The sequence below is a fragment of the Mustelus asterias genome, chromosome 18 (assembly GCF_964213995.1).
Source record: "Mustelus asterias chromosome 18, sMusAst1.hap1.1, whole genome shotgun sequence".
NCBI lineage: Eukaryota > Metazoa > Chordata > Chondrichthyes > Carcharhiniformes > Triakidae > Mustelus > Mustelus asterias.
In genome coordinates, this window is record NC_135818.1 from 83005418 (window position 1) to 83019263 (window position 13846).

At 45.0% G+C, this 13846-nt stretch overlaps 1 protein-coding gene across 1 annotated transcript in view; it reads right to left on the reverse strand.

Moving 5' to 3' along the window:
• Positions 1-13846, reverse strand: part of cep128 (centrosomal protein 128) — a 323727-nt gene that overhangs the window by 17140 nt on the left and 292741 nt on the right. The window contains exon 21 of the mRNA XM_078234447.1: positions 2251-2364. Coding sequence (XP_078090573.1) covers positions 2251-2364 — 114 coding nt within the window. The remainder of the gene's footprint in view (positions 1-2250; positions 2365-13846) is intronic.

Here is a 13846-nt window from a genome sequence, read left to right on the forward strand (position 1 = left end):
GCTAGACCCTCTAACACTAAGGGGCAATTTAGCATGGCCCATCAACCTAACCTGCACATATTTGGACTGTGGGAGAAAACCAGAGCACCCGGAAGGAACCCACACAGACAAGGGGAGGACATGCAAACACCACACAGTCACCCAAGGCTGGAATTCAACCCGGGTCCCCGGTGCTGTGAGGCAGCAGTACTAACCACTGTGTCACTGCACCTTATTAAATGACAATTAATACGGTCCCTCAGAAATCTTTCTAATCATTTGCCCACTACCATAGTTAGGCCGATTGGCCAATAATTATTTGGCCCACACATGTCTTCTATTTTAAGCAACAATGCAACATTAAGAGTTCTCCAGTCCTCCAGCATCATGTCCGTAGCCAAAGTGGATTGGAAAATGACCAGAGCCTTCACTATTTCCTCCCTCGCTTCTCCTTACAGCCTGGGATACATTCCATCCAGGACGGTTTACTAATCAAATTTCAAAGATGCTAAAACCTTTACCATTTTCTCTTTCACTTTGTTTATCCCATCCAATATTTCATCCTTCTCCTTAGCTACAACATCTGCATCATCTCCCTCACTTGTGATGTACCAGGCTCTTTGGCCCAGAATTTCACTCCTGAATCGGGTGGTGGGAGTCGGGAAATTTCCTGCCTTGCTACGCCTGGCTTGGGTGAAACCAGCCGGAATAGTGGGATCTTTGTTGCAGGAGATTGGGTTCGGGATAAAGTTTGGCCCCTATATTGGACACAAATCACAGGCGGCATGGGGGCAGCTGAGTGCCAAGACGGGCTGGTTAAAAGGTCTGCTTCCGTTCTCTGGGACCAGCTATTTTGTTAAATATTAGGCCCGCTGGTCCTCAACCTTCACTCCCTCTCACCCCTCCCCACCATTCCACATGCCAACCCATGTACTCTACCCACCCAAATGACCCCTCCTACGCTCCATGCCAACCCATAACCCCAACACCCCCCCTGCCCCGTCCCCCCAATGGTCCCCATACCAGCAGATAAATGGGAACACCACCACCTGCAAGCTCCCCTCCAAGTCACTCACCATCCTGACTTGGAAATATATTAAAGTTAAAGTTTATTTATTAGTCACAAGTAAGGCTTACATTAACTGCAATGAAATTACTGTGAAATTCCCCTAGTCGCCACATCCAACACCTCTTTGGATCAATGCACCCTAACCAGCACGTCTTTCAGAATGTGGGAGGAAACAGGAGCACCCGGAGGAAACCCACGCAGACACGGGGAGAATGTGCAGACTCCACACAGACAGTGACCCAAGTCGGGAATCGAACCCAGGTCCTGGCGCTGTGAAGCAGCAGTACTAACCACTGTGCTACCGTGCCACCCTTAGCCCGCCGCTCCATCACAGTCGCTGGGTCAAAATCCTGAAATTCCCTCCCTAGCAGCATTGTGGGTCAACCCACAGCACGTGGACTGAAACAATTCAAGAAGGCAGCTCACCACCACCTTCTCAAGGGCAACTAGGGATGGGCAATAAATGCTGGGCCCAGTCAGCAATGCCCATGTCCCACGAATGAATAAAAACAACCTTCCTTGTCAACTTAACACCCTCCCTTGCCATGTCTCACTGACACAGACAGGCTGGTTTTAAAAATATTTTTAAAGGACTGACAATTGAAATAACTTTGGGGTTTGACAGTTCTGCAACCTTATTCACCCTTCAAGGGCATTTATGACCACTCTAAAAATTTGGAACTTCCACACTGCGGGTTAAGGTTCTTGCTACAGCAGAAATGGGATCTGTTTGAACTCAGCACTGGGTTCAGCTGGTCCTGTTGAATTCGGGCTTCCCTTAGAGGGGGTCATGCCCCAGACTCTTTCCCCTGTGGGCGTTAATGGAATATGTCAGAATTGTGGGTGGGACCTCCGGGTCTGGGTCCTGTCTGTCATCCTGAGAGATTTGTCCATGATGCTGAGAAAATCTGGGCCTTTAACTTCCATCGATCCTCCCCACTTCCTCCATTTGTTCAGTCTCAGTTTCCAGTTCTGACACCTGAAACATTAACCTATTTCTTTTCTTTTCGCATTACCTCACAAGCCTGCCGTCTATTTTCAGCAGTTTCTTATTTTATTTTAGGTGCTGACCTCAACTTAGCTGACAAGGTGACTTAACGTTAGAAAGATTTCCTCCGAGTAAAATCTTTGCACCAGACTTCCTTGAGCTAAATTATACTGAAAGTCACATCGCTATGAAAGCGAAGCTGTTCCTTTCTTACCCGATATTCCTGAATCCTCCTTGTTGAGTCTCGCAGCTGCTGTTGCAGGGAACTCACTATCTCTTTATACTTGGAGTATCTCTCTTCTATCATCTCTCGGTGACGCTGGGAATCCTGAAAGTACAGGATATTTTAGTGGGAGAGAGCAAACATCATTAAGGTGCAGAAATATCCCAGCCAAAGTACAAGAATTCTGAGATAATCTTATTTCAAATGGCATATGTTAAGATGAGGAAGCAGTTGTGAAAATCAGGCAACTCTGTAACTATGAAGCGCTCTCAGTTTCGGCATGGTTAGCAGAAGGTAGAATATGGCACTAAAAATTAAAAATCTGGAATACACAACAAGTCTGTCAGTGGAAAGATGATCTCATAGAAACTTATAAAATTCTAACAGGGTTAGACAGGGTAGATTCAGGAAGCATGTTCCCAATGGTGGAAAAGTCCAGAATTAGAGGTCATAGTTTGAGGATAAGTGGTAAATCTTTTAGAACTGAGGTGAGGAGAAATTTCTTCACCCAGAGGGTGGTAAATGTGTGGAATTCACTACCACAGAATGTGGTTGAGGCCAAAATGTTGTCTGATTTCTGGAATAAATTAGATATAGCTCTTGGGGCTAAAGGGATCAAAGGATATGGGAGGGAGGGGGGAATCGGAATATTGAATTCAATGATCAGCCATGATCAAAATGAATGGCAGAATAGGCTCGAAGGGCTGAATGGCCTACTCTGCTTCTAGTTTCTATGAAAAGTTGGGCTAAAGTTTCAGGTAGAGTCTATAGCTGAAACTCCAATGAGACTCAATCCTGGCAGCTTTGGTGGCCTCCAGACCTCACCCCATCAGAGCATGTGGAGCTGAGAGAGCATTTCATTAGCATGTGGTAGGCAAGTGCTTCTCTGGTGCCCATTTGCCATGCTGTGGGTGAGGCGGGAAGAGGAATAGTTGATCGGTTGGTTGCGCCTTCAGCTACCTCAGCCTTTCTTTCTGAAATTCCCTCTCTGCCTCTCGAACATACTAAGTGGGAGCAGGAGTAGGCCATTTGGCCCCTCGAGCCTGCTCCACCATTTAGTTAAATCATGGCCAATCTGTTTGTGTTGAGTTCCACATTCCCATCTAGCCCCGATAACCTTTCATTCCCTTGCCTAACAAGGATCTCTCTACCTCCACCTTAAGAATATTCAACTGAGCCACCTCCACTGCCTTCTGAGGCAAAGGTTTCCAAAGTGACGCAACCCTCTGAGGAAATAATTCTCCTCATCTCAGTCCTAAAAGGGCATCCACTAATGTTAAAACAGTTCCCCTTAGTTCTTCCAAGTATTAATCTAATTAACCGCCTCTGAACCATTTCCAATTCACTTTCATCCTTTCTTAAATAAGGAGATCAATACTGCACGCAGTACTGGAGATGTGGTCTCCCCAGTGCTTTGTATAATTGAAGCTTAACATCCTAACTTTCATGGTCAAGTCCACTCATAATAAAGGATAGCATTCCATTAGCTTTCTTGACTGCATGCTGTGCACTAACCTTTTGTGATTCATGCACAAGAACACTTAAATCGCTTCACACCTCTACATTCCGCAGTCACTCTCCGTTTAAGAAATGCTCTGCTTCTTTTATTCTTCCTGCCAAAAAGTCAACAACTTCACACTTTTCCACCTTATACTCCAAATGCCAGATTTTTGTCCGCTCACTCAACCGATCTATATCCCGCTTCACACTGTGTATATGCATTTGTATTCTCTCCACCTCCCCTTTAACACCATCTTTGAAACCCACTGCTCTGGCCAAGCATTTGTCCAGCCTCCCGATATCTTTTCCCTTGAATCAGTACCATTATCCTTCTGTGAAGTGCCTTGAGACATTGTTCCGTGCTGAAGATGCTAAAGCTTCGAGACCTGCGCTCCAACTGGAGTGTCAGTAATGGCTCATGTGCTCAAGTCTCTGGAGTAGGACTTGAACCCATGACCGTTTGACTCAGAGGCATCTCTCCTACTCCCACCGAGCCACAGCAATAGCAATACTCGAAGATTCAAAGAGTTTCCCACAACACCAGCTTTAAAGCTCAATGAGGAGAATTCAGGGACAGCAGTTCTCGGGGTCCCCTTTCCTTCCAGAGTGATACGAATTTCTGTAAACTTGGTCCATTCTTATTGAATCTTCTTATACACGGAAATGCTAAGGCAGGAGAGAAGTAGGTTCAAATCTCGTTAAACTAATTTGCAATATGTACACATTACAGAGGCAGTATTTTTAATGATGGATCCTTGTCTGTTTTAAATCACTATTCCTCTGAATGTGTTATCTTTTGCACAGACTTCCGGTGTCAGAACTAGTTTGAGGATAAGGAGTAAACCTTTTAGAACTGAGGTGAGGAGAAATTTCTTCACTCAGAGGGTGGTGAATGTGTGGAATTCACTACCACAGAAAGTAGTTGAGGCCAAAACGTTGTCTGATTTCAAGAAGAAATTAGATATAGCTCTTGGGGCTAAAGGGATCAAGGGGTATGGAGGGAAGGGGGGATTCAGGGTATTGAATTGATGATCAGCCATGATCAAAATGAATGGCGAAGATGGCTCAAAGGGCCGAATGGCCTACTCCTGTTTCTCATTTCTATGTCTCTTAAATTATGTACCATTTAACCTTTGTGTTCTCCTGCGGAAGCAATGCAAAACCACACAAGCAGCACTGGTCTAAAGCTGAATGGACATGATTTGCACATTCACGTGCAATCAATATAATCTGTTGTGATGTTAGTATACCTTTAAGAAAGGTTTTTTTTAAAAATCATGACCTCTGGAGTTCTCACAGCTTCCCTGTTTTTCATTCCTGCTGAGCTGTCAACCAGATTTTATTGCTCCTTAAGAGGCTTAAATGGGGGCCTCAGGTACTTTCTGGGATTAGTTTGTATGACCCTGCATTGTTAGGAGAAAAACTGGTTGGCAGGTCAGGTGACAGAAATTCTTTTATTTTCCGTTTGGAGCTGTTTATTTTAGTTTTTAGAAGCTGATTGTTTCTCTTTCTCTCCCTGTTTTATTCAGAAATTTTGCTCGTTATCTGAAAATAAGGTCTTGCCTTTCTGAAGGGGGGGGGGGCGTGGAGGGGGGGGATGGAAGGAATCTGCTGCTGGTGGCTTGAGCAGAGTCTACCCGGTGTTTTGGGAAGCTATTCTGAGTCGACCCAGAAAACTGCAGACTTCAGCCAAAGGACTCAATTCCAGTATCACGTGAGCATTAGTTTTGCTGTGTTGAATTTGTTTAAAGGGTTTTGTCTATGGAAGGTTGGGTTTGATTGAAATATCTTCTATATATTTGTTAAGGGTTATACATTATAGTGGTTGTTTTGTTTCTTGTTTGTAATTGATAAAAAATTCTTGCTCATTTTCTTTCTATGTTAACTATATTCTTAAATAATCTTTGTTTGATAAAAGTGGGTCATTTGAATCATACCTGAAGTGAAACATATCATGCTTATCCTAGCCAAATCCAAGGTACAAAACTTATGATCAAGGCGGGCTCCATAGAACACTTTGGAGTTTCTAACCTGAACCATAACACTATCATTTGAGAGATTTTTGAGGAGTTTGATCACCATAAAACTGATGTGGTGCAACAAAAAATATCAAAAACAGAAACAAATACATTCAAATAACAAGTTCGTCTCGCAGAAGATTATAGTGTGACCTGCCCTGTGGGTCCTATTTAATCCTCTTGTTGGGCAACATACTGCGATAAATCTCCTCCCCCTCATTTCACACAATTTCTCTTGGGCACTTTTCTTCTCTCAGCTCTGTCCTTCTGCCTCACGACTTCATTAATCTAATGAAGATCTGTGGGTCCTTGCACCAGCTCACAATCTCACACACTTCCAATAACCACAACCACTGCAGTATCACGCCAACAGATCTACTCAGAGCCCAGTTACTACAGTGCTTCACGCACAAATCTGATGGGACACAAAATCAAGGCTCCCACCTGCCTCATCTTGTGGGGATGTAAGGATTCCTGCTGCAGACCAACATTCCAGAGTGCTCTCCAAAATTCAAACCACAACCAAAGGTTCATGATTCTTGTTACCTCCCATCTTAAATCAACCACTCCTTGTTCAAAAACTCTGCTCCCCAGTTCTAGATTCCCCAGTTCTAGATTCCCCCGCAGTGATGTCAGCCCAACAACACCACTGGGAGGGAAACTCACCCTCAGCAGCCTGCATCAAAGCTATAAATTAAAATGGCCAAAGCTGGTCTGGCCATTGGTTTGGGAGGATACCACCCTGAAGATATTACCATTTGTTCAGCTCTGTCATTGGGCCATGGAGCTATAATCTGCTCCTGGGAGGAGGCTTCAATTGAGGAAGAAGCCTGAGTTCACACACAATGGCAATTGCTCCAATGCCATTAAAATGTTGGCACCAGGGCAAAATGGCCCCGAATTAGGGAGTTGTCTCCAGGGGTGGAAATGTGTCAGGCAGCCATCCACACGACGACCCTCCCTCTTTTCCCAGCTCACCACTCCACTTCCCATACCCAAACTCATCTCCATTGAGCTGGGAAAATCCAGCCCAGGTTGCCCTCGTATAACTGAAGTCAACGAGAATAAGACTGGAGGGTGGGATAATCTATCCATTGGTTGGAATAAAATCTGACACAAAAGACAGTTTTGCCAGTTTACCGGGTCATCACTGCAGAAGTTCTTCAGGGGGGCTGTCCTAGGATCAACCTTCTTCAGCTGCTTTATCAATGATATATTTCAAACATAGATTGGATGGTGGATAGTGAGGGTAATCTCCGATTGCAGAGTGTTCAGTGCCGTTCACAACTCCTCAGGTACTGAAGGAGTCTGCACCTGCAGGCCAGATGACCTGGACACCATTCAGGTGTGGGATGATAAGTGGCAAGTGACATTCATGCCAGACAAATGCCAGGCAATGACCATGTCCAACATGAAAGAATTTAACAATCTCGACTTGACATTCAAATGTATCCCAATCACTGAATCCCCTACCATCGTCCTCCTGGGGATTACCATTCACTAGATACTTAATTGGGCCAGTCACATAAATACCACAAGCTACAACAGCCGGTCAGAGGCTGGGAATTCTGCAATAATTATCTCATCTATTGACTCCATCTGCCTGTACACTACCTAAGAGATAAAAATCAGGGGTCTAGTGGAATACTCCTCACTTGCCTGAATACAGCTCCTAAAACGCTCAAGATGCTCAAAACCTCCAAGACAAATCAGCCCACACTTTCGGTACCCCCTCCACCACCTTAACCATTCATTCCCTCCACCACTGAAAGCCAGTTGCAACAGTGTTTACCTTCTATAATACGCACTACAGTAACTCGTCAAGAGTCTTCCTAAATTTGAAACTACTACCACCTAGAAAAACAAAGGCAGCAGGATATGTGGAAACACCATCACCTGGAAGTTCCCCTCCAAGCCACTCACCATCCTGACTTGGAACTATATGACCATTCCTTCACTGTCGCTGGGTCAAAAATCAGGAACTCCCTTCCTAACAGCATTGTGGGTATACCCACACCACATGGACTGCAGCAGTTCAAGAAGGCAGCTCACCACCACCAGCACTGTGGGAGGAAACCGGAGCACCCGGAGGAAACCCACACTGACACAGGGAGAACGTGCAAACTCCACACAGACGGTGACCTGAGACGGGAATCGAACCCGGGTCTCTGACGCTGTGAGGCAGCAGTGCTAACCACTGGGCCACCACATACTTGAAAAAAAAATCTCCGATTCAACATTTCCAAGTGCTGATGTATGGTTCTTGAAAGGAGAAAGCCAGTCACAAAGAGCAACAATGAAAACTCCTAAGAGCCAATGCTTTTCCACAGATTTTAGCTTGGGAAAGAATACTTAGCCTGAAAGGGTGATCTTCTTCTAGCTTCCAAGTTCAAGTCTCACTCCAGGGCTTGAGCACCTAAATCCAAGCTTCCAGTGCAGTAATGAATGGGCACCGCACTGTCAGAAGTGCCATCTTTCAGATGAGACATTAACCGAGGTCCCATCCGCCTGATTGAGTGGATACAAGAGATCCCATGACAGTATTTCAAAGAGTAGGGAAGTTATTCCCAGTGTACTGGTCAATATTTATCCCTCAGAAAGCATCACAAAATACAGATCATCTTATAATTAATCTTGTGGCACGGTGGCACAGTGGTTAGCACTGCCACCTCACAGCGCCAGCGAAGTGGGTTCTCGGCTTGGGTCATTGTCTGCACATTCTCCCCGCGTTTGGATGGATTTCCTCCGGGTGCTCCGGTTTCCTCCCACAGTTGAAAAGACGTGCTGATTAGGTGCATTAGCCATGCAAAATTCTCCCCCAGCGTACCTGAACAGGCGCCAGAGTGTGACAACTAGGGGGTTTTAACTAACTTAATTGCAGTGTTAATGTAAGCCAACTTGTGAACTAAAATAAACTTTAAAACTTTAATGATCATGTTGCTGTTTGTGGGGGCTACTGCATATCCTACATTATAACTGAGAGTTTTTGAAATGTAGTCATTCTTGTGGTCCACTGAAATGTTTTAATCTTGGTTAAGGCTAAATTGTTAACCAGGATAACGCAAACTGATTCCAAGATTAAACTGCAGCTGCCACTTTAATTGTTGGCTGAATCTCATCTGTATTATGATCCATCAGCCTGTGAGAGATTACACAAACAATCTCTAACTAATATTAATGTATCGTGAGATGGTGACAACCATTTTCTCTTCCATCACAATTGCTTCCTCCAGTCAACAATCAGTGTTTACGGCAGGCTTTGAATTTCTTTTCAATTCGTAAAGGAGTCAAGCCCCAGGATACTAGAAACATAGAAAAACTACAGCACAATACAGGCCCTTCAGCCCACAAAGTTGTGCCGAACATGTCCCTACCTTAGCGATTACTAGGCTTACCTATAACCCTCTATCTTACTAAGTTCCATGTACTTATCTAAAAGTCTCTTAAAAGACCCTATCGAATCCGCCTCCACCACCGTTGCCGGCAGCTCATTCCACGCACCCACCACCCTCTGAGTGAAAAACTTATCCCTGACATCTCCTCTGTACCTACTCCCCAGCACCTTAAACCTGTGTCCTCTTGTGGCAACCATTTCAGCCCTGGGAAAAAGCCTCTGGCTATCCACTCGATCAATACCTCTCAACATCTTATACACCTCTATCAGGTCACCCCTCATCCTTCGTCTCTCCAAGGAGAAAAGGCCAAACTCACTCAACCTATCCTCATAAGGCATGCTCCCCTTCCCAGGCAACATCCTTGTAAATCTTCTCTGCACCTTTTCTATGGCTTCCACATCCTTCCTGTAATGAGGCGACCAGAACTGAGCACAGTACTCCAAGTGTGGTCTGACCAGGGTCTTATATTGCTGCAACATTATCTCACGACTCCTAAACTCAATTCCTCGATTGATGAAGGTCAGTTCACCATACGCCTTCTTAACCACAGCCTCACCCTGCACAGCTGCTTTGAGTGTCCTATGAACTCGGACCCTAAGATTCTTCTGATCTTCCACACTGCCAAGAGTCCTACCATTAATATTATATTCAGCCATCCTATTTGACCTGCCAAAATGAACCACCTCACACTTATCTGAGTTGAACTCCATCTGCCACTTCTCCGCCCAGTCTTGCATCCTATCAATGTCTCACTGCAACTTCTGACATCCCTCCACACTATCCACAACACCTCCAACCTTTGTGTCATCAGCAAACTTACCAACCCACCCCTCCACTTCCTCATCCAGGTCATTTATAAAAATCACAAAGAGTAAGGGTCCCAGAACAGATCCCTGGGGCACTCCACTGGTGACCGACCTCCATGCAGAATATGACCCATCTATAACCACTCTTTGCCTTCTGTGGGCAAGCCAGTTCTGGATCCACAAAGCAATGTCCCCTTGGATCCCATGCCTCCTCACTTTCTCAATAAGCCTTGCATGGGGCACCTTGCTGAAGTCCATATAAACTACATCTACTGCTCTTCTTTCATCAATATGTTTAGTCACATCCTCAAAAAATTCAATCAGGCTCGTAAGGCATGATCTGCCTTTGACAAAGCCATGCTGACTATTCTTAATCATATTATACCTCTCCAAATGTTCATAAATCCTGCCTCTCAGGATCTTCTCCATCAACTTACCAACCACTAAGGTTAGACTCACTGGTCTATAATTTCCAGGGCCATCTCTACTCCCTTTCTTGAATAAAGGAACAACATCCACAATCCTCCGGAACCCTCCCATCTCCATTGATGATGCAAAGATCATTGCCAGGGGCTCAGCAATCTCCTCCCTCGCCACCCATAGTAGCCTGGGGTACATCTCATCCGGTCCCGGCGACTTATCTAACTTAACATAAGAACATAAGAAATAGGAGCAGGAGTAGGCCATCTAGCCCCTCGAGCCTGCCCCGCCATTCAATATGATCATGGCTGATCTGAAGAGGATCAGTTCCACTTACCCGCCTGATCCCTATAACCCCTAATTCCCTTACCGATCAGGAATCCATCTATCCGTGATTTAAACATAGTCAACGAGGTAGCCTTCACCACTTCAGTGGGCAGAGAATTCCAGAGATTCACCACCCTCTGAGAGAAGAAGTTCTCCTCAACTCTGTCCTAAACTGACCCCCCTTTATTTTGAGGCTGTGCCCTCTAGTTCTAGCTTCCTTTCTAAATGGAAAGAATCTCTCCACCTATACCCTGTCCAGCCCCTTCATTATCTTATAGGTCTCTATAAGATCCCCCCTCAGCCTTCTAAATTCCAATGAGTACAAACCCAATCTGCTCAGTCTCTCCTCATAATCAACACCCCTCATCTCTGGTATCAACCTGGAGAACCTTCTCTGCACTCCCTCCAAGGCCAATATATCATTCCGCAAATAAGGGGACCAATACTGCACACAGTATTCCAGTTGCGGCCTCACCAATGCCCTGTACAGATGCAGCAAGACATCTCTGCTTTTATATTCTATCCTCCTTGCAATATAGGCCAACATCCCATTTGCCTTCTTGATCACCTGTTGCGCCTGCAGACTGGGTTTTTGCGTCTCATGCACAAGGACCCCCAGGTCCCTTTGCACAGTAGCATGTTGTAATTCTTTTCCATTTAGATAACAATCCAATTTGCTATTATTTCCTCCAAAGTGAATAACCTCGCATTTGTCAACATTATACTCCATCTGCCAGATCCTCGTCCACTCACTCAGCCTGTCCAAATCTCTCTGCAGACCTTCTACGCCCTCCACATGATTCACTTTTCCACTTATCTTTGTGTCGTCTGCAAACTTTGTTACCCTACACTCAGTCGCCTCCTCCAGATCGTCTATATAAATGGTAAATAGTTGAGGCCCCAGTACCGATCCCTGCGGCACGCCACTAGTTACCATCTGCCAACCAGAAAAGCACCCATTTATTCCGACTCTCTGCTTCCTGTCGGATAGCCAATCCCCAATCCACGCTAACACCCTACCCCCAACTCCGTGTGACCCAATCTTCTTCAGCAACCTTTTGTGAGGCACCTTATCAAACACCTTTTGGAAATCCAAAAACGCCGCATCCACCGGTTCCCCTCCGTCAACCGCACTAGTCACATCTTCATAAAAATCCAACAAGTTCGTCAAGCACGACTTTCCCCTCATGAATCCATGCTGCGTCTGCTTAATCGAACCATTCTTATCCAGATGGCCTGCTATTTCTTCTTTAATGATGGATTCCAGCATTTTCCCAACTACAGACGTTAAGCTAACCGGCCTGTAGTTACCCACCTTTTGTCTATTTCCTTTTTTAAACAGCGGCGTAACATTAGCCGTTTTCCAATCCGCCAGCACTACCCCAGAATCCAACGAATTTTGATAAATAACCACTAATGCATCCGCTATTACCTCTGACATTTCTTTCAGTACCCTGGGATGCATTCCATCCGGGCCCGGGGATTTGTCCACCTTCAGTCCCGTTAGTCTACCAAGCACTGCCTCCCTGGTAACATTAATTGTATTGAGTACCTCTCCTCCTACCAACCCTCTATCGTTAATATTCGGTAAACTATTTGTGTCTTCCACTGTGAAGACCGACACAAAAAACTTATTTAAAGTTTCAGCCATTTCCTCATTTCCCACTATTAAATCCCCCCTCTCGTCCTCCAAGGGTCCAACATTCACTCTTGCCACTCTATTCCTTTTTATATATTTGTAAAAGCTTTTACTATCATTTTTTATATTTAGAGCTAGCCTAGCTTCATAACCTATCTTTCCTTTCTTTATCGCTTTCTTAGTCGTTCTTTGTCGTTTCTTAAAGTTTTTCCAATCTTCCGATTCTCCACTATTTTTGGCCACTCTGTACGCATCGTTCTTTAATTTAATACTTTCCTTAATTTCCTTCGTTATCCACGGCTGGTTATCCCTTTCCTTACAGTCCTTCTTTATCACCGGAATATATTGTTGCTGAGTACTGAAAAGGATCTCCTTAAAAATCCTCCACTGTTCCTCAGCTGTTCTACCTACCAGTCTGCTCTCCCAGTCCACCTTAGCCAATTCAGCCCTCATCCTATCGTACTTCCCTTTGTTCAAACAGAGGACACTGGTATGGGACCCTACTTTCTCCTCTTCCATTTTTATCAGAAATTCGACCATATTGCGATCACTTGACCCAAGAGGGTCCTTCACAAGAACATCCTTAACTCTACCTACCTCGTTACACATTACCAGATCTAAGATAACTTGTTCCCTCGTCGGTTCTGTAACATACTGTTCAAGGTAACTATCCCGACAGCATTCTAAGAACTCTTCCTCCATCCCACCCCTTCCAACTTGAGTCAACCAATCAATATGCAGGTTGAAGTCCCCCATGATTATTGCTGTTCCGTTTTTGCACGCATCCATTATTTGTTTGTTTATAGCCTCCCCACCTCAACATTATTATTTGGGGGCCTATAGACCACGCCTACTAGTGTCTTTCTCCCCCTACTATTCCTTATCTCTACCCATAACGATTCCACGTTTTGTTCCTTAGAGCCTATGCCATCCCTCACTACCACCCTGATATTATCTTTTATTAACAGAGCTACCCCACCACCTTTTCCTTCCTGTCTATTCTTCCTAAATGCCTGATACCCCTGGATATTCATCTCCCAGTCCTGGTCTCCCTGCAGCCACGAATCTGTAATGGCCACTAGATCATACCCATTTGTGCTGATTTGCACCATCAACTCATTAACTTTGTTCCGAATGCTTCGTGCATTCAGGCAAAGTGTCTCTATTCCAGCTTTTATCTGGACCCGATTTGATGAAACGCTATCAACCTCTCCCTTGCCCTCTACTCCTTTAACTATTTGAATGCCCTCATTCACTTGCACTCGCTCCCTCTCCTCTACCATTGATTTCGTAATTCCTCTTACCTCTGCACCCTCCCCTATCTACAGCCCTAGTGATACGATTCACTAGGACTCTGGTCCCAGCACGGTTCAAACGGAGACCATCCCATCTATACATGTCCCATCTGCCCAAATACTGGTGCCAATGCCCCATGAATTCGAACCCATTCCTCCCACACCAATCCTTGAACCACGCATTCAT